General features: G+C 42.6%; 1 protein-coding gene across 1 annotated transcript in view; it reads left to right on the forward strand.

The window, feature by feature from the left end:
* Positions 1 to 21,612, forward strand: part of MGAT5B (alpha-1,6-mannosylglycoprotein 6-beta-N-acetylglucosaminyltransferase B) — a 174,201-nt gene that overhangs the window by 117,120 nt on the left and 35,469 nt on the right. The window contains exons 9-10 of the mRNA XM_079965995.1: positions 15,695 to 15,826; positions 18,789 to 18,922. Of these exons, the coding sequence (XP_079822121.1) occupies positions 15,695 to 15,826; positions 18,789 to 18,922 (266 nt within the window). The remainder of the gene's footprint in view (positions 1 to 15,694; positions 15,827 to 18,788; positions 18,923 to 21,612) is intronic.

The following is a 21,612-nucleotide window of genomic DNA, read 5'->3' on the forward strand; positions in this document are numbered from 1 at the left end:
AGGGACACAGGTTGTGTACTCTCCAAAACTCAAGCTAATTCTTTTGTTTAATTCACCCCACCACTTTCACCACAAGCTCAATACTGCAGCTTAAACACATTTGCATAATTGTTTTAATTTGCCCAACCATTTTTGGTCAGAGCATGCAAAAACCTAGCTTGACTGTAGCATCCCTTTAATGCAGATATCATAGAGTTGCAGCTGTCAGGCCTTATGCATTTCTTTCTTATGTCTGCCTGGAAGAATACAGGAGCCCTGATCTCAGTTGGTGATGATGTGAGGACAAAACGTCTGGCTCCCACCTTGACTCCTGTAGTTTAAACTAGATGCCTGTTTTTAACTGTTTTATCACACACACACACACACACACACACAATTCCCTTGCATTTCTTAGTGAATTTGCTAGCTACAGTTTTATGCATCCTGACAGCCAAGAGGTGAAATGTACATGATTATCTGGTGCAAACCATGCAAAGGAATTGTTGTAACATCAGCAGCAATTTGCAGCTCCCGGGAAAGAGAGTGCAAGTGTCAAGCTGAATCAGTTAGGGTCCAGACAAGACTCCTTTGCTGCTAACTTTTGTGCTGAGTGTGGAGAGTTCCCAGTTGGAAATGGATGTCGCTGGTTGTGTGTTGTGCAGTAGAGGACAAAAACTCAATCCCACTGGAATGGAGATGCAAACAATTTGGGCTCTGCCAAGTTTCTCCACCATACTTTCGGAGGAAGGGTGGGATATATGGTAAATTTAATAAATAAATGGAACAATCCTCCTTTGATGATGGCAACTTCATAGCTCGCATGTGCAAACTGGTCAGATAGAAAATGACAACTAGAATTTTTATAACTTCTCAAGTTTGTTGTGGGAAGTGTGGGAGACAATGAAAAGTGAACCTCTGCCTTTTCAGCATGATCTCCTGACACTGTTGAGGGAACAATTGCACTCAGAATTTCAGGGAAGAAACATTGCTCAGTGATAGCGTATCTGGTGAAGTCCCAGCTTCATTCCCTGAAATCTCTAGGTAGGGTTGGGAAAGAATCCAGCCTGAAACCCAGGAGAGTCACTGCCAGTCAATGGACAATAATGAGTTGGCAAACCCTGAGTCTGTATATTCCTGTTAACAGTAGCTTTCCTTTTAGAGTGACAGAAGATCATGTGCCCTTTAACTCCCTGCTTTGCGCTTCCAAAGTGCTCTGCCCCATACTCCCAACACTCTTGAACAAATATTTCTAGTAACACTGGCAGAAGAAAAGCAGAAATTGGTTCAAATGAGAGGAGAGGTTTGATAAGTGCCCACATAGAATCTACATCCCCCCTTTTATTCTAAGCATAAGAATTCTTCCTTTCAACTGGGGCGAGCTAGAAAAGGTTGTTCTTCAGCACAGTCACAACAATGCAGTTCTATTCCATGCATCTAGAGGTCAACAAGAAAAGCCACAGTCTGCTGAGACTTAGTAAAATAACTGCACAGCAAACCTTTGACTGTCCTTCTTTTGTGTGGGCCCTGTGCAATTATAGAGGATGTGTGTATTTGTCTGTGCTTCTTTGGTTCATTATGCTACAGAAATGAGTGGCTCATATGCAAGAAAGCACCAAACTTTCAAAGTGAGGCATTTTAATTACTTCTGGCAGATGAAAGCTTTTTATTTCCATGGTTTGTTTTTCTCCCCACAAAGCAAAAAAGGCGTCGAGGCTCTGAATTTTAAATCACATCCCATAATATACGGGATGTACCTGCACCAGGATCATTCACACAAAACAAGCCATCTTGTGCACTGCTTGTGAAAAACAGCAAAGGCACATACATTAGAGCACCTACATTATGCCCAATGACTAGCTGTGATCCAATGGGCACATATGCATGTTCCAGAGTCAACCCCATTCTCCCCCCAGAGTTTTTCCTGTCACCAATATGGATGCTAAGTTTGTCCCCATGTTTCCCTTTAACCTACTCTTACACCAGCTTGCTCTTGTGTGTGGTGCGAAGAAAGTAACAGTGTTAGGACAAGTATTGAAATTCATTTAGAGTCATGCGGTTTCCTGGGTAGTTTGTTGGATTTAGGGCCATTTTAAAAAAATCCCTGCCTAGCCATGAAGTTCACCGGATGACACTTTCCCAGCCTAACTAGAGATCATTCTGAAATCCTCACCATCTGATTTAAGAATATAAGAAGTTGTAGCCAGATTCTCTGTGTGTGGCGTTTACCACTGCACAGGAGACCCCAACTCTTCAGTATAACACTGCAGGGGGAGAGAATTAAAAATCACATCAAGATCGCTGGCTTTTGGGGGCATCATTTTATCATGTATATACAGTCACATGCATGCATGCATGGTATTACAAAGGATACAGTGGAACAAGAACAACTGAAAACTGCAGCTAATATCTTCCAATTCCAGAATTAATTATAGAAATTCTCTATGTTGGAATTATATTAAAGAGAGTGAAATGCACCACACAGAAGGAGCTTCTGAAACAATAAAGGAATATAGTACAGGAGGAAATGACACAGCCCTAAGCGCAACACACCTCACAGAGTTTTTGTGAGGATAAAATGTGATGATCTCCATGTATGCCCCTCTGAATTCCATGGAGGAAGGGCAGAATACAAACAATGGTACCCCTTTGGACCATTTATCTTTTCTGAAAAAAGACAGGCCATCCTTATAGGGAATCACAGGCATCAACACCTGTGATGAGTGTAGCAGATTCAGATAAGAAAGGGGATTGTATAAACAAGGTTTGGATAATGGGCTTGACAGTGTTTCATAAGAACCTAAGAGAAGCCCTGCTGCTTAAGATATTTTAAAATGCAGGAAATGTAATACCTAAATCTATTTTTCTAAGGTCAGAATTTTGTTTCGGGCACAATCTTGGAAGCAATTCTTGTGATCATTGCCCATTTCGCGCAGAAATGGATGAAAATGTTACATTTCCTTTGTTATATTTGTATAGAATGTAAAGATATGGATGTGTGCGTGCCTGTGCCTTGCAAGTTTCATAAAGTTGGGTTCTAGTTGGGAATGATTGTGGAAAGGCTTAGAAAACAGTCTTTCAAGCAGCATCTCTGTGGCTTAAGGAGGCTAGAAGCATAGCTCAGGTGTGTAGTCTCTATGGATTCCAATGTGAGGAGGCTTTCTTCATATTTTATTGTGCAGAACATTCAATCTTTAATGTGGATCAGAGAGTGAGGGCTATTTCACACAAAGCATATACTTTGGAATAGTTGTGCTTTAGTCGCTTGCTTTGTACGGAGAACCTGTGTGGTGTCATCATCATCAGGTCATAGACCTCCTTTGTTTTCCCTTTTCTCAGTATACAAAAAAACCCCTATTAAAATATGAAAAGGGCAGAACACTAACTCAAACAGGGATGGTGCTTAACAGGAGTGGGCCTTGACACATTGCCCACTGATGCTCTCTCGCATCTCTTGCTGATTCCTACCCACCCACCCACTGGAGCTGCTGATCAGGCTCCAAGCCGTGAGTTTACGCAGTGGTGCCAAACTCAATTTCCACAGCTGTAGATCACCGTAGTGCTACTCTTCTCTCTGTTAAAGAGCCATGGTTTTGATGTGTTCAGTGATAATATTGGACAGGTTTGCCTACCATATGAAGGTAGGCTATACAACTTGATACAATTACCTTTCATTTTAGCCATGAATTTTTTAAACCAGTCTTTTCATTTGCCTTTCTTTTGTCACAGAGTAAATTTTAAAACTGAACTTAACTAGCATGCTGCCTTTTTTAGTCAATGCCATTTTTATTTATTTTTTTAAAAGTGTGTTTCTTTTTCATTTTGTTTTTAACTGCACAGAAGTGCTGAAATATTAAAAAGCACTTTGGTGGGGAAAAAAAGATTTTAAAAAGTGATAGAAATGGACTTCAAAATGGACATATTTGAGTGAATGCTTTCTTTTATGCCCACACATGCTGTCATGTCATGCTCACTGCTGTGGACAGAACACAGCAGAATGCACACACATAAAAATGTTAGAACCTTCCGAAGTGCGGGAGGTCAGCTGCAATTCTCTATGTTGCTTACAGTGGAAGAGCAATGATTGACAGATCCCAGAGCAATGCAATCTGCAGGCACCCTGGGTAGCAGGCCCTATACCAGTGGGAGGGAGGGGGAGGACTTCAAATGTAAGTGAGCCTTAAGTAACTTGAAGAAAAGGCAAAACAGAGAGAAAGTAGAATATTATTGTTACTGTCAGTGTTGTGTCTCTCGATAAATTAAGACTTCCCTATAGGCACAGATGAAAAGCGGTGCATTTTCCAGAAAGATATAAGACACCAAGATCTGTTGATGGTATAATTATACCTGATTTCTTTTAATGGAGATATTATCAAAGGACCACATTCCAGTCTCTCTTTCTCTCCCCACCCCCCCTCTTTAATAGCCAGCTTCTTAATGGTGGAAATTTACATAGCTTTATTAACAGCAAATGCTCAGGCCTCAAATTTCCCTCTAAATGCAATTGCTTCTAGCCTGCTTATTATGTACAGACAAATCTATTTGCTTTGCACTTTGTAATAGAGCTGATCAATTGTTAAGTTGGTAAGTGGCAGAGAAATAAAGAGGTCGAGAAAATGTGAGGTGCTTGTTCAAGAGAGCGGGGAGGACAAGATGCACTGTATTCTTTGTATATCATTGGAGTGTGATTTACAGTTGGCTGCTGATGTTCCTTTGTGTCACTACCTGGAGGTATCTGGGTATGACCCAGGTTGGTTTTCACCAGCATATGAGCCAGAATATTATTGCCTGCTACCATAATCCTGGGATTTATTGCTGACTAGACCTGTGACTCACCTGCATGTTTTCTCCATGTCAGCATGCCAGGTACTGCTATATATATATATATATATATATATATATATATATGGAGGGTTGTGCTTGTGAATTATCTCATTGTTTTCGAGGTTATTAAACAGGAATCGGGTTCATTTGTGCTACTGAAGAATGCACAAAGGCATAAACCGTGCCTTTTTTTTTTTCTTCTTTTAAAAATGTATAGCAGAAATAAATGCTACATAGAAAATAAAACACTATAGCCCAGACAGAAAATAGCAACTGCTGTGCTCAAATATAAGTTATTGCTTGCTCAGGCTCCAAGGCTTAGCCTTAAATGGTACATAGTCCATTGTCCTTGTTTCTTTCCTTTCTGCTGAATGTTTTTAAACTGCTTGTGTTCGCATTATGAAACAGATTTCCTGCCATTGAGCCCCTTGAGCGCAGTATGCTGCAATTCCTTTGTTCTTCGCTGGTGACAGAGTAAAATTTGGATGATCGTAGGCTGTATTCCTCTGCCACAGGAGGTATAAGATGAGCTGAAATGCTGGTCCCTTCCTGCCATTGCAGTCCAATGAGTCTGTGATGGTACCCTTAGGTTTTTGACTCTAGTCTCGATCCTCAGTTTTGTGGAAGCGTTTATTGTTCAGATTTAATAGTATTAGCTCTAGGACCTGGATGGTTTGAAATGCTTGTCTAGGGTAAATTGCCTCGGAATGTTTTAAGTAGGAAGCAATGTACAAATTTAATTAATGAAACAAAGGTATGAGAAGCTCAGGATAAATGTGCATGCATGCCGGTCGCCATGAGCCTGCTCAGATATGTAGAAGGTTGACATATGTTTGAATCTGTTTATAGTTTATTGTTGTTTTAAACTATTTTTGAATGTTTTAAATAACTTTCTTAATTGTTTTTATTTATAAATTTCTTTCTTTGTTTGTTTTTTGTAAACCAATTTGAAGGTTTCTTCTTACAAGTAGTGTATACATTTTAATGAACTTTTAAAAGGTGCTGCAAAGACAGACTGGCAACTCAAAGATTCCTTCTTGCCTTTTCTCCTTTGCTTGGTAAAACATTTGTGAAAGAAATGGAAAAAGAGGCAAAACGGGATTTAGCCCTAGCAATATTGCCTTCCTTCAGAATGGTATGAGGATTTATGGGTACAGTTTGCTCAAGCCTGCAGTTCAATGCAGGGAGAGGCAGCATCTTCTCCCCTGTCCCCAGATGAGTGAGTCGCTCTCTCCTTCAGTTTTGCACAAGCATAGTCCCGTGTGGGGAAGGGGTGTGTCTAAGTTTAGAGAGGAGCATCTCAATCAGGTTTTTGAAGGCTTGGAAAAACATTCCTCTCTGACAAGCTGAGGAGCTGTCCAAAAACTGTTGGTGCTGAACAGCTGTTCTGTTGCACTAAAATCACATTAGACATGATTTTAAACATTTCTTTGAATCCTGTGCTTGAGATTCTCCTCTTTAAAAACCAATCAAACAAAAGGTTAAGAGCACTTGTGGAGGGCTCATTCTTGGTCAGAGCTTTGACACGGGGCAGAAGGAAGATTAACCCTTTCCACTTGCCATTTCCCTTGCTGAAAATACTCCTTCCTCCCCACTAGCAGTGCTTTCTATTGTAATTAGCACTGGGGGGGGGGGATCTTAATCCCTGAATATTAGTGGCTGAATCAGCCACTGTGGCTGCTTTTACTAAAAGAACCAGAGAAGGACAAAATCAAGCACAGGATTCAAAGGCACATTTAGTATCAATTATAGCTTGCCCCAAGGACTCATATTAGAAGTGGCAGGGCTGTCATTAACGCGTCTGCCCTGTTCAAGTGTAAAATGGTGTGTCAAAGCAGCATGTGGGAGAAGACCATTGAACCAGCCCCCACTTCACCACACCTCAGTCCTTCCTTCCCTCCCTTCCCATCTCGGATATCAGGCATGAGCTGGAAAGGGAGTAAATTGCCTGGAGTAAAGTTTTGAGGGGAGGAGATGAGAGGAAAGGGAAAGGAAATGATCAGCACCCCTCTTTTATGTGTTCATTTTCTGTTAAGGAAGGATCCTGTCCACGTGGCCACCTTACAGGTGAATGAGGGAGACATCGGAAAAGAGCAAGTTATCTGCCATGGTCACATCTAGTTTAACCCTAGATGTGAACAGTTGGTAGTGTTGTTTCCCATAAAAGGGCCCTGCAGTAGCTTGCAAGAGTCTTTTATCTATATATAGCAGGTTCCTCCTGTTTCTCCCCCTGGTAGGGACAGCTGTCTATTGTTTGGAACCCATGGTAACAGGATCTGTGGTATATTTCCAAAATGTAAAGACGCCTGCTTAAATCCATTCATTGCCAGTTAGAACACTTATAAAACCTGTTACGTTTAATTAAAGAGACAACTCTTTTTCTCAGAAACACATAGCTGATTAGATTTATTGACTGCTTTTGCATGAGGGACGCAGATAAACAGCTTTATGCCATTGTAAATTCTGAAAGGGAAGGGCTTTTGCCCTTTTGGGTTTGATTCTCTAAGAAAAGAAGGTGCATAAACAAGGAGGAATCAACGAGCTGCTAATTTTTCCTTTTTCATGAAATATATTTGTTCCAAATGAAGACTTCTTAACTGGGTGCTTTGAAATGTGTCGGGGGGGGGGGGAGAATACCTGTAAAGATCCTCATTATATAATTGCCTTGTATTTAAAACAGGCAGTTGTGTGAGCTTGTATGCAGAGAGCATCCTGTTCTGTCATTAGTCATCACTTGACACCTGTGCACAGCCTAAATGGGTCCACACGGGGGGGGGGGGGAGTAGAAGCACAGTAGCCAAGCAGACGTTGGAGTGAATCAAGCATGCACTGAAGGCAGTTGAGGTGGAAGCTCTTTGATTAAAATTCCACTGTCACACTGAAGAACTGCTTTCACTTCCCACCCCCACCCCTCTCTGGTGGATTTCATTCTACACTTGGGATGCAGTAACATTATCCATCTTTGCCAGAAATGACTTATCTCCAAGGTTCACAGACAGCAATTTCGGAATATGCTAGATTGCACAAAGTGTCAAGCTTTTTTTAAACATGCTTCCCAGGGAAGATAGATCCCCTTAAATCTGCAGACTTCATTGCGATTGACATACGAACCACCATGACCTGCACAATCAGTATAATTCTTCTCCCATTACTCAGGTGAGCAATCCCAATGGATGGTTTGCCCACTTCTGCACTTCACAGGAACAAATGATAAATATAACTCTAGTTCTGACCAGAATTTTTGTAGCTGCCCTCTTTGCAGGGTGGAGGAGCAACTGCATCCCCATCTCGCCCACCACACAGATGTATAAAGATGTTCTACACCAATGGCCAGTTCACGCAATATTTCTCTGTAGGGACTAGCACTAGCTCCCCCCCCCAAAAAAAAAAGAAAGAAAGAAAGTAGTGATTAGATTTCATGGACTTCCCCTTCCACTCTCTCTTGTCAGTGTTTAGGGTTGCACTGTCCATCCCTTAGGAAACCCAGAAAACCATGAGGAATATAGTAAACAGTGATGGATATGATTAGATGAATGGCCTCTAAGAAGAAATCAGTATGATTAAGGAAAAAACAATGGAGGAAAAAAACAGAAAGCTAGAGGATATGAAATTGGGAGATGTGCCCCAACTATCATGGGAAAACTAAGACTTGCCCCAATTAAAAACAAACAAACAGGCACTCTATGATGTACAAAGTCCTTTCTTGCCGAACCGTCCACTGTTGCCATTGATTTACAGTTAAGAAGGGCTAGCAGCAGGAATGCAATTAATGCTGACGTTAGTATATTGGTCCTGTCCTCTGTAAGGAAGCAGAGGTTTGCCGAGATCAATTTTGTGCTGGATGTCTCAACTTGGGGAGCAATAACTTGGAAATAAAACTCAGGTTAATTTGAAAATAGGTCAATGGGATGTGAAGATAGCCCACTGTAATCTGAATCCATCGTATCAGCTTCAAAATGTCTCCCTTGGTTGATTAAATTACCTGTAAGGGAGGAATAGCAGGAGAAAAGCCTGCTGCAGATTTATTCTGGGATACGTGCAGCTGTTCAAGACAGATGTCCAAAAACAACCCAGCAAAGCTTTCCTGCATAGGTGAACATGATGCCTTTAACTGGCTTAATTAAAGAGGAAACAATGTCAGCCATCACTCATGTTATTTCTTATTTAATAAACGCAAGCTGGTCTCATTTTGCAGACTCTTGTCTGCTCGTCTGCTTTGTTATACTGCTTTCCAGAGCAATCTTAATTAATGATATCCTCATAAGAGGTTTGTAGTGTCGGCGGCAAAAAGGGATTCATGGAAATTCAATCAAAAGCAGATTTCACTAGTCAATTCCTCCTCTTCTTCTTCTTTTAAGATTAAGATTTCAGAAGCGACTGGCCCTGGATGCAAAGATCATTTCCCCCCCTAAACAAATCTGTTAAGCTTTCAGCGAAGAAAGCATTTGTGTTCAATTTTATTTGCATAATTTCAAGCGCCATTAATAGTACATGGCATGAGGAAAAATTACCAAGATTTCATTCCAACCATGAGTGAAATTGGGTTTAGTAGAAAATTAGTTGACTTAACTGGCAGATGATGAAAGCTTGAATAGAGAATGTTTAAATAAGGAGGAATTGTAGAAAAGGAACTTGAAGGTGCAGGCTGAATTGAGATCAGGGCTAAAGTTAAAACATATTAGCTAAAGTGAAAGATAAATGGAGACTGATAGTGAATTCAGAGGGAAGAATCCAGCAACCCTCTCTACTGATCATTCGGTCTGTGCAAGCATTTCTGCTTAGCAGATGGAACCATCCCCCTCTCCTCCCCATTTTCATTGTTCTAGGGGTTCTTCTGCCCTTCCAGAGTGGATTGGGGTGAGCATGGATAAAGGGGAAAGTCCCATTGCACTAGCTAGCTTGCTTGGCAATTTAGTGCAATTTTTTCTTTCTCTAGAAATCTAGCCACAGGGCTAGATTTCCCAGTTCAATATAACTCCATCGAATACATAGAACTGGTACACATATTTGCACCAGCTGATGAGCTTGGGCTTTACTTTTATGAAAAATTATGCCTAATGATGGCAGACTATAATTGGTGTTCACCATTAGGTTACAGAAGATCTATCTGAAGCCTGTACCTTTATTTTTCTTGAGTAATTTGTGTGATATAAATGGAAGCGCATAATATTTGTGTGAATTCTGCCACACAAACTATGACACTGGGCCAATTAAAATCCGGAAAGCAGATTAATTTTCAAATGAACACCCATTTTACAATCAGGCTATCATCAATTCATTCATCTAGTACAAGAGCAGCCAGTGTGGTGTTTTTCAGTTGTTATTAGACTACAACTCCCATCATTCCTGCTCATTGGTCATGCTGGCTGGGGCTGATGGAAGTTTGTAGTCCAAAAAATCAGTGGGGCATCCCATTAACTCCTCTATTATAGTACTTTCAATTTGCAAAGTCCTTTACAAGTTTCAGCTGATTCATTCTCACAGTAAGCTTGTAAAGTAGGTCACAATGAGAATCACATTTTATTAAGGAGAAAAGAAGCTGCTCATAATTTTTCTTGCTCCTTTGTGTGTCTTTTCTATAATTGAAGTCAACAGTTCATAATGGTGCACAACATTCATAAGGGCCTATTATTCTATGTTTTCTCTTGTGTACATTCCCGCTCATTCCTGTGTATGTGTTTGACTGTGTGTGCGGCAGAAAGCAAGGGAGGGAGATCAGTTTGAAGGAAGGATACACCTGTTGTCATCAAGATGGTAGCCACATCTGTCATGTTTGGAAGGAAATAAACTAATGCTATGAGGGATGGTGACTTGCCAAATGCTACCTAACAAGGGAGCAAGTGGCACTGTGGTCTAAACACTGAGCTTCTTGGGCTTCCCGATCAGAAGGTTGGCAGTTTGAATACTTGTGACAGGGTGAGCTCCCGTTGCTCTGTCCCAGCTTCTGCCAACCTAGCAGTTTCAAAAGCACACCAGCACAAGCAGATAAATAGGTGCCGCTGCGGCAGGAAGGTAAATGGAGTTCCTGTGTGTTCTGGCTTCCATTACAGTGTTCCATTGCACCAGAAGCGGTTTAGTTATGCTGGCCACATGACCTGGAAAGCTGTCTGTGCACAAACACCAGCTCCCTCTGCCTGAAAGCAAGATGAGCACTGCACACCATAGTCGCTTTTGACTGGACTGAACCATCCAGGGGTCCTTTACCTTTACCTAACAAGCTCATGACTCAAATTCAGGAAGAATTATCACATATTCATATCCACAGTACCATACCAAGTTTCAGGTGTTGGAATAAATAAGAAATGGGGGCAAATTTACCACAAAGCTGACAATAAATTTCACTCTCATTTTCCTCATCCCATAACACATGCTAGCATCCATTCCACTGACTGCACATCACAACTTCCTTGTGTTGAGGCAGGTATAAGATTGTAGCTTTTCTTCAACGTTGAGAAGATGAAATGCAACTCAGCCAACCTTCTGTGATTCCCACTTTTAGCTGTCCACTGTGTCTTGCAAAACCCTCAGTGGCTGAGATTTCATTGCCTAGTAGGTCATGGAGCTGCCGGCCAATTACCCTTGCACTCCTGGAAACACAGAGATAAATGTTATTGCACTTCTCCTTGACAGAGCTAACCTTCCCACCCTCCGCTGTGTAATCTTGAATTGTATCTACTGTGGCCCAATAGGGCTTTCCCCCCCAGAGAATAAGAATGAATGGAAAAACTTTGTAACAAAAGTGTACTATCTGCAGGCAGTAGAACTCGGTGCCTGTAAAATGTATAGATGACATTCATGTCTGTGAGGAGACCCTGCTGTCAGTTTTATGCAACACACCCAACTTAGCTGCTGCCTCCCTGTGCTAACTCCATCCAAAGTCAAATGACCTCAGGTTTGTTGACTGAGTCAATAGACAATCCTTGGGGAATGCCCATAGCTCAGTAGTAGAGTGTCTGCTTTTCACTCAGAAGGTCCCTGGTTCAATTCCCAGCATCTCCAGGTTGGGCTGGGAAAGACTCCTGTCTAAAACCAAGGAGAACTGCTGCTGTTCAGTGCAGACAGTACTGAGCAAGATGGAGCAATGGTCTGACAGGGTATAATACAGATTCCTACATACCTAAGTAAGTTCCCAGTGTGTCCATAAGGGCAGAAGTAGTTAACTTCTACATACAACGACAGGAGAGGTTACCTGTAGAAGATCTTGGAGGGAAGCCTTTTGTACTTTGGGGGAAGCACTGTAGCTCAGTGGCAGAGCATCTGCTTTGCATGCAGAAGGTCCTTGGCTCAATCTCTGCATCTCCATGTATGACTGAGAGGGAACCCTGAAGAGCCAACCAGGGTTTACAATACTGAACTAGGTGGAGCAACAATGATTCAGTATAAGACAGCTTCCTATGTTCCTGACCCTCTGCTTCTGCCCCACAACTGATTTGTCCATCCTGCTATAGCCCTACTGATTTGCCAAGTTGACTGACTGGGGGTCAGCCCCCCTAGTGCTGTCTTACAGTGAACCAAGTGAACTAGGCTTGTGGGTAATTCAATGAAGTTATGAGAAAGCATTCCGCTGATGAGTCATTATTTTAAAATCCCCGAAGGCCTATTGTACCAGTTAAAAGGCTAAAGCATTTTAAATTTCAAGGAAGGAAGGGGCCCATCTTGACCTCTTCCTTCTGATGTGGAGATGTGTAACCACTCGCCGCCCCAACCCCGGGCATAGCTCACTTTCTTCCTGGCTGATCTGGTAGCAGCTGTTGTGGGTAATTCAATGAAGTTATGAGAAAGCATTCCCCTGATGAGTCATTATTTTAAAATCCCCAAAGGCCTATTGTACCAGTTCAAAGGGAACACTATGATCCTTCAAAATTCAAATAAACAAATGAAAACACCACCACGAGAACAACCTTCACCAGTGTGCCTTTCTCCTATATTCCTGCTGACCAAGTCAATAGTCACATGTATTCCTTGTCATCTGCATATTCCTCTTTCTTGAACATTGAGTTTTCCCATCTATGATAGATAAAATGGCTGCTATGTTGTACTGCCACACGGAACTACCACTTTGGATAGTGCACACCCTTAAAAAAAAATCCAATATCAAGAGGATATCATCCTTTTCTTTCTTTATAAAGGGACAGCTTCCTCTTAAAGGTAAAGGTAAAGGTACCCCTGCCCGTACGGGCCAGTCTTGACAGACTCTGGGGTTGTGCGCCCATCTCACTTAAGAGGCCAGGGGCCAGCGCTGTCCGGAGACACTTCCGGGTCACGTGGCCAGCGTGACAAAGCTGCATCTGGCGAGCCAGAGCCACACACGGAAACGCCGTTTACCTTCCCGCTGGTAAGCGGTCCCTATTTATCTACTTGCACCCGGAGGTGCTTTCGAACTGCTAGCTTGGCAGGCGCTGGGACCGAGCAGCGGGAGCGCACCCCGCCGCAGGGATTCGAACCGCCGACCTTTCGATCGGCAAGTCCTAGACGCTGAGGCTTTAACCCACAGCGCCACCTGCGTCCCCACAGCTTCCTCTTACCAAAGGCCAAATGGTCATGTTGGGAGCCACAGAGACAAGTGAAATTTTCCTCTTTTCAAATGGATAGTTCTTTGGGGCAGTTTCATTATAGGGGCTCCTAGGGCTGAAGGATGGGATAAGGCAAGTGGAAATAGTCAGCCTCCATATGCAAATGCAGATCTCTCCCCTTGCCCCTCAAATGTGTTAAAAGCTGCTGTAAGCTGATGTCCATATTCTAAGAATCCATAGAATCTCCCTTTCCTCTTTGATTTTGCACTTTAATTCTTTACCGCTGAGATGCTCACAAAGCGTCAGAAAATCTCTAGCAAGCTGACCTGCTACTCCATAATGGGCTGCTGAGCCCTTCTGCATTGCTTCACTTTATTTATGTGGTGTGGGTTTTTTTTTTTAAGGTGGCTGTCAGGCACAAGAGACTTTCTATTCATGTCATCTTCCCGGCCAGCCACTTAGCGTAAAATTGCCCATAAAAATGAACTTAAATTACAAGTGATAAAACCACAGCCCATCCTAGCCACTGCCAGCTTTTTTTTCTGTTCTACATGGCGCTGAAGCTTATATTCTTTTTGACAAGAGCAATGAAGCAGCTTCACACACTTATCCCCAGCTAAATCACCTTAAATTGAAAATCCTTGTTTTTCCTTGCTTGGAATGTAGCATGGTCCTTCATTAGTTTCTTCTAAGTGTTTCTTAGTATCAGCAGAATGGTTTGAACTGGTGGAACGCTTGACTGCATGTCCCTCAGCTAATGCCAGATGTGAGGCCTTCCGACATATCCGCTTATTGGTTTGTTTGTTTTTGTTTGTTACATAAGCTACCCCATAACAAAGAGTTCCATGGGCAGCTCACAAAGCCAACACACACACACACCAAAATACAATACAGAACAGGAAAAACTGTAACAAAATAATTTAAAAAAATGAAGCATAATTACAGCTCAGTGAGAGGTAAACTACATTTCCCAGGGTTATTTGGGGGGGGGGGAGCCATGGACTCTAAATGTATGGTGTGCATGCAGCTGAAGAAAAGAGGCAGAGCAAAGAGGTGAGCCTTGCCAAGGTTGGAGGTGCTAATACAGTGGTACATCTGGTTAAGAACTTAATTCGTCCCAGAGGTCCATTCTTAACCTGAAAGTGCTCTTAACCTGAGGTACCACTTTAGCTAATGGGGCCTCCCGCTGCTGCTGCGCTGCTGGAGCATGATTTATGTCCTCATCCTGAAGCAAAGTTCTTAACCGGAGGTACTATTTCTGGGTTAGCGGAGTCTGTAACCTGAAGCATCTGTAACCTGAGGTACCACTGTAAGTTGTTTCAGGATGAGCAAGAAGGAGCAGGTAGTGATGCAAGGCAAGAGAGTAAGGTGGGGAAAGTGGTATGAAATGAGGAGGAGGAGGAGCCAATGGCAGGAAGCAGTAGAAAGTGGGGACTGATGGGTCCTTCAACTTCCAAGCCTTGTGAGGCACCTTTGCGACCCCCCCCCAATCCGTTCCTGCAGCCACAGTGATTCCTCAAATCTACCAGCTTTTGAAACTGCAGCCCACAAGCTTTGTGCTGTGGCCATCTGTGGCCAACCTGGAGCTGCAACTACAACCACTAAGAACTACCTCCAGAAGTTGAGGTGACTTGCATGGCCCACTGAAACTGTAACTCTGAGGGCTCATCCACACAGCAGCACCTTCCCTCTTTCCCCGCTGACTGCTACAAGCATTCACCTGAGAGTATGGGAACTGTCCCTGGGGAAAGGTAGGCATCTTTAGGTAGAGGACTCCCTCACCATTCATCATGAGAGGCCTGTGCTAGAGAAGGCTTGGCCCATGATGCTAGGCCCATATAAATTTATGGTCAGCTTAGAGTTTCACTAGCCCCTCTGTAGGTCCTCTGCACCAGAGGTGGTGAACCTGTGACCCTCCAGAGATGTTTTTGGACTCAGTGAATGTAAATTCTATCTGGGAGAGATAGTATGGCTGGGGAAGAGGGTAGTGGCACCTGCCCTGTGGAACGCCCTCCCACCAGATGTCAAAGAGAAGAACAACTATCAGACTTTTAGAAGACATCTGAAGGCAGCCCTGTTTAGGGAAGCTTTTAATGTTTGATGCATTACTGTATTTTAATATTTTGTTGGAAGCAGCCCAGAGTGGCTGGGGAAGCCCAGCCAGATGGGCGGGGTATAAATAATAATTTTTTATTTTCTATTTTTTTATTTTTATATTATTATTATTATTATTATTATTATTATTATTATTATTATTAGGCTTGGGGAGAGTCTAAAGGGCCAGTAAGAAAGGGCTGGAGGGCCACATTTGTCGTCCTCCCCACCTCTGCTATATTGATGTCCTTCCCTCCCTTTTCACCTCTCTTTCTTGCTCTTTCCAGTAACTTAGGAGTGCCTCCTGGCCGGGGTAATTGTCCCTTGACAGTCCCTTTGCCCTTTGACCTCATTTACACAGACTACCATGGGCTACAGCAGATGAAGCAGCACATGGGCCTCTCCTTTAAGAAATACAGGTAAGAAGAACTTGGTGGCCTTTTATGTCCACGTCTTGTATCTTTTTTTATGGGCAAGTAGCGAGGGTTGCCATATTTCAAAAAGTAAAAACAACAACCCCCCTGAAAGTTATTGAGCTTTCCTTCTTTTTTACAAAAATGCCAAAGAAATATGTTTTTTGTATTTTTGGAAATTCCCCCAGATGTCACTTCCGCCTTTGAAATCCGGATGTATGTCAGCCCTAAAGTAATAATTTTTCTCAATACCTCTCTTGGCTAAAATCAAGTCTAAACTATTTACAAATTGAATGTTTGACTATTATTTACATTGTATATGCATGGTTTATATTTCTTGGTGGTGGGGTATAAGGTCATTGATTGTTATATGTATTTTAAAAACTGAAAAATAATGTTAGGAAGGACCTCTCCATCGGTGCCCTTTTTAATATTGTTTCCATTCTTCTCTATTCTTTTGAAACCACAGCTGTATTTAGTACTTAACAAACTTTTGCTTTATATGATAATGATTTTATTTAAATGGTTTTCTTCTTAAGAGCTTGTTTTTTGTCTGCCATTTCAAAAGATCAAAATGCATTGCATTATTTTCCAAGAATTTAACCACACACGATTATTCCAGAGACTGAACAGAATTGAACCTGGAATTCTCTTGAACTTTTAGCCTTTCCTTATCCTTAAAGCTTCCAAAAGTAAATTTCCACAACACAAGTTTTAGACTTTCCCTTGGCCCAGTTTATCTCCATGTCTCTGAGAGCTGGTAAATTGCCCGGTGAATGGCTTCCATGCTGCTTCACAGCTGCCATTGTTACATGCTGGGATGTGTTTGCAAAGGTGAAAGAGCAATCCTTCATACCACTCTCTTAAATGAAATAATAATAGTATCACTTTCCATGGAGAACACAGAGACCCTGGGGGGGTTATGGACCTGTGAGTGAGAGCAAGGATAAATAATATATCGGCACTCTGGAGGTGTGTTCTGCAAGCATCGCTAGGAGAGAGAAAGAGGCAGGCAGGTGAATGGATCAACTTGGGACACCTCTGCCCATTTTGTCCCTCCTCTTGAGGTTTTAAAAAGTTCAGCTCAAAGACTCTTGCCAGATCAGCAGCTAGCAAAATTTTGTGATTTAATTTAGCACTGGTAGCCCAAGTATTCATTACTCTTTCTCCAATCCCTCCTGTTATCCTGCACAATTTTATGAGGGAGGAAAATGACAGGCGGTGTTATTGCCTCTATTGTAAATCAATTTTCTCTCTGCATTCAGCTTGGTTGGAAGAGAGGAGTTGTTATTCCTGTGCTTGCTTTCTACTTGCTGTGTTTTTTGACTTCTCTTCCCCTTTCTCTTTTTATCAGTGCCATAAGCCAGTTTCAGGGTGGCTAGGATGTGGGGGTCAGGGGAGTCATGTCAACAGAAAGAGAGGGGTGAGCTCTTGCAAAACCAGATGTGAAATCAATTTTGAATACAAGTCTCATATATTCAAACTTGAATACATCAAGCCTCTTCAGATTTAACAGAATGAGGATTTTGGTAATTGACTCCTGTGATACCCAAACATTTGTCACCAAGACGATTTGTTTGTGTTGCATCTTTGTTTCATTTTAGGGAGCTGTTGCCTCAAGACCTCATTGCCCACCTCCACCCCTGTCTTACCTTCTGCTTCACTCTTCTCCCTGTCTCACTGCTGACCATATCCACCCCTTTCATTTCTTCTTCTTCTTTCAATCTAGATCTATCTTTCTTCTTCAGAGAAATATGATGCTATCCATCATTAAGTGATATTATTGGCTATGCAACTCATGCTGGTAAATTATGTGTTGCAGGCTCCTTATATATTTGAGAAAGTGGGTTTTGGTGATAATAAAAATATGTATTGTAACTAGGCATGAGGAAACTCATTAAAAGACACCTGCTTCTTGGGAGAAAAGCAATGACAAACCTAGACAGCATCTTAAAAAGCAGAGACATCACCTTGCCAACAAAGGTCCATATAGTTAAAGCTATGGTTTTCCCAGTAGTGATGTATGGAAGTGAGAGCTGGACCATAAAGAAGGCTGATCGCCGAAGAATTGATGCTTTTGAATTATGGGCCTGGAGGAGACTCTTGAGAGTCCCATGAGCCCTGAGTGCTCACTGGAAGGACAGATCCTGAAGCTGAGGCTCCAATACTTTGGCCACCTCATGAGAAGAGAAGACTCCCTGGAAAAGACCCTGATGTTGGGAAAGATTGAGGGAACAAGGAGAAGGGGATGACAGAGGACAAGATGGCTGGACAGTGTTTTCGAAGCTACCAGCATGAGTTTGACCAAACTGTGGGAGGCAGTGGAAGACAGGAGTGCCTGGCATGCTCTGGTCCATGGGGTCACGAAGAGTCGGACATGACTAAATCAGTGTTTCCCAACCTTGTGCCTCCAGCTGTTTTTGAACTACAACTCCCATCATCCCTGACTAGCAAGACCAGTGGCAAGGGATGATGGGAATTGTAGTCCAAAAACAGCTGGAGGCACAAGGTTGGGAAACACTGGACTAAATGACTAAATAACAAATGAGCAAACTCACATCACCTCATTTTAAAGTCCCTTTTTGAGACCTTTTTCCTGCCAGCACTCAGCTTCATTATTCACAGAAGATGCTCATCGGAGGGAGAGGAGTGGGTTATGTGTAAGTCTTCCTCCCCTCCCAGTTTACCAACCTACCATTCCTGTCTTCTTCCTTTGGGAAAGGAGAGGTCACCAGTAGTTGTGACAGCTTGACAGAGACACAAGAGGTTTTGCTGAGCCTCTCCGGGGAGCATCAGTTTTGTAGTTTCCTTAACATTTCCAGTTAAAGAAGAAGCCAGAAAATGAGGACCTCCACCAAAACTGGGCATGGCACAATGGCTCTAGGATAATGTATCACTAGCTCATATTTTTGTGTTGCTCCTATGCAGGACATAACCGGCATGGCTTTTGTTCGTTTCCCTTGCACAGATGCCGTGTTCGAGTGATTGACACTTTTGGGACTGAGCCTGCATACAACCATGAGGAATATGCCACACTGCATGGGTACCGGACAAACTGGGGCTATTGGAATCTGAACCCAAAGCAGTTCATGACAATGTTTCGTAAGTGGTATCAACATTTGACAGTGATTTGCCATGGAGAGGTGTGTGATGACAGTGGGTGCTCAGATAGAATAGCAGACCCTTCCTGAGTAAGGCTAGAAGTCCATGGCATCCAACTTTCCCTTGCCCGATGCCCTCCAGCTTTTCTAGACTACAACACTATATTTTACTTCTTCTTTTTTTTACGTTAGCTGCTTTCAGCATCACTTGGTGGAAAAGTGAGATATAAATTTAACAAACAGATAACCTGTTTTGCGCTCTCTCTCCAATGATTTGTATTCAGAGATAACTTGCAAATATGGAAGGGGTGTTTGTTTGTTTGTTTGTTTGCTAGCTTGCTATCATGGCCAATATCTGCTAATAGGGATATCTTTCCCACCGCCCTTTAAAGCTATTTTACTCAGTGAATCCCATAAGCTAATTGTGCATTGTGTGAAAAGGTTCTTCCTTTTGCACGTCCTGGCCATAAACTTCATTGAATGGCTCTGAGTACTAATGTTATGAGAGAAGAAGAAACATTATCAATAGCTACTTCCTCCCAAAACATGCAGAATTTTATTAACTTTTACAATGCCCCCCCTTAGTTATCTCCCCCTGCTTTAAAAGGTTCCACATTTTTCAGCTTTCCTCATGGAGAAGGTCTTCCGAGTTCTACATTTTGAACAATTTGTCTACTGTCCAGGGTACTGAAAGTCCTGTCTCCAATACCACTTGTTCATGGAGTCATGACCCAGGATTGGTTCCCCACCTGTTTCTTCCCTGCCTGTCCTTCCACTCTGCCCCAGACTGCTTCCAGATCTACATCTTCCCAACTTGTCCATGGGTTCTGCCTCACCAGGAATGAGCACATATGAAAAAGAAAAGGCATCGTTTGAGGTTCCTTAATCTGTCCATACTTAATTCAGCACAGATAAACCCCGAGTACTTGTTACGTTCTTTGCTCTGAAAGTAGCAAATCGTTTTCTGAGCTGTCACTTATTCCCATGACCACTTGACCGATTCACATGATTGTTTTTCAAGTGTCCTAACACACACACACACCATACACCCTCGGCTTGGATTGCAGGTTGAACCAATGGCCTGAATCGTTTGTCTAGAATAGAATTTATTGACACACCATTCTCAAAGCCGGTAGAAATAAAACACAGGGAATATATCTGGAAGCTTTCCAAGATGAAGAAGCCCCCAAAGTATCATGAAGACTGAAAGTTCCTGTGCCCTGTGTTATGTCCGTGCCATGAAAAGGGTAGTAGAGATACTGTCACATTTGCACCTCCAAGTTGATTTCCCAAGGGTTCTGCATAGGCAGATTTGCTGCTTCCACCTGACCTTAACCTTGACAATGATGCCCCAAGGAAAAGCTAGCTTAATGGGGCCTGCCTTTTTAATTAGCTTTCATACTTTACTGTCCCACTCCCACTGTTTTTGCTAATTATGTTTCCAGGCTGTCCCAGCATCTCCCCTTCTCCCCAGCATGGCCAGGGTGAAAGACTTGTAACAGACACAGAGCTATTTCGATGCAAGTAACTCTCTCCAGCTCTCTGGGAGCTGCCAAGATAACCAATCATTCCTCGCCCAGATAGAAGCACAGTGACAGCAGGAAGAGTAGGATGTGGTGTCATGGTAAAAATATCTTCAGGACTGTATTGGAAATGAAATAAATGGTCCTTTGCAAACCAGCAGTTAGGAGAAAGCTTTATTTTTGTGTTCCCTCCTTTGAGACATGGCATTGCACAAATTAAGTCTCAGAATTCTCTGGGATTTAATGGAAGATCAGTTCAGAACAACTGTGGTGCACGATTCTTGTCGGAAGGTTAAGGAGGGAAGGGACAGCGGAAGAGGACGCCAACCTTCTTTAGAGGCAACAAAGTGTCCTGAAAGCACCCTCCTAACTAGGTGGACTGACAATTGCAAAATAACAGCTAGGAAAATATAACATCATTACTGCCATTCCATCATGTACTCAAATTTGTGGTGGGCACCATAGCTGTCAACCTTCCCTTTTTTTGCGGGAAATTCCCTTATTCCAGCACCATTTCCCACTACTTCCTGCCGCTATCCCGGATTGTTAGTTATCCCGTAGACTGTCGCCGGGACAGGTGAGGCTGCTGATCCCTTATTTTCAAGGCTGCTGATCCCTTATTTTCAAGGCTGCTGATCCCTTATTTTCAAATCTGAAAGTTGACAGCTATGGGTGGGCACCATCTTTGCACCAAACAGAAGAGAGTACCTTTGCAGAGACATGAAATAACCCAAAGCTTTGCAAGCCAACTCTATCAGTTGATCGCTTCTGGGTCTGCTCTTCAGTGCAGTCCAGTCTTGACTGTGGTTTTCAACTGGGAACATGCAGCTCTCCCTTTTTTGCTTTATACAAAATAAAATAGTTTGATTAAGTTTTATTTTATTTTATTTTATTTATTCCACAAACACACACTTCCTGCAGAATACAGCTTCCCCACCACACCAAACTTTATCCTCCCAGTAACTCTGTGGAGTAGGTCCCTGATTGTGCAGACAAGTCCATCAGTGAACAGTTCATATGAACATAGCATCTAGTCACATGATCTACCAAACACATCTACTGCCTTGTGCCACCGCCCCATCCTCCAGCATTCTCCCCCAGCTGCTGGATTCCTGTTGTTACTTCCCAAAAATATATCCTGTGACATTTCAGTGATCATGGAAATCTA

This window comes from Podarcis cretensis (genome assembly GCF_951804945.1).
Source record: "Podarcis cretensis genome assembly, chromosome: 2".
Classification (NCBI taxonomy): Eukaryota; Metazoa; Chordata; class Lepidosauria; order Squamata; family Lacertidae; genus Podarcis; species Podarcis cretensis.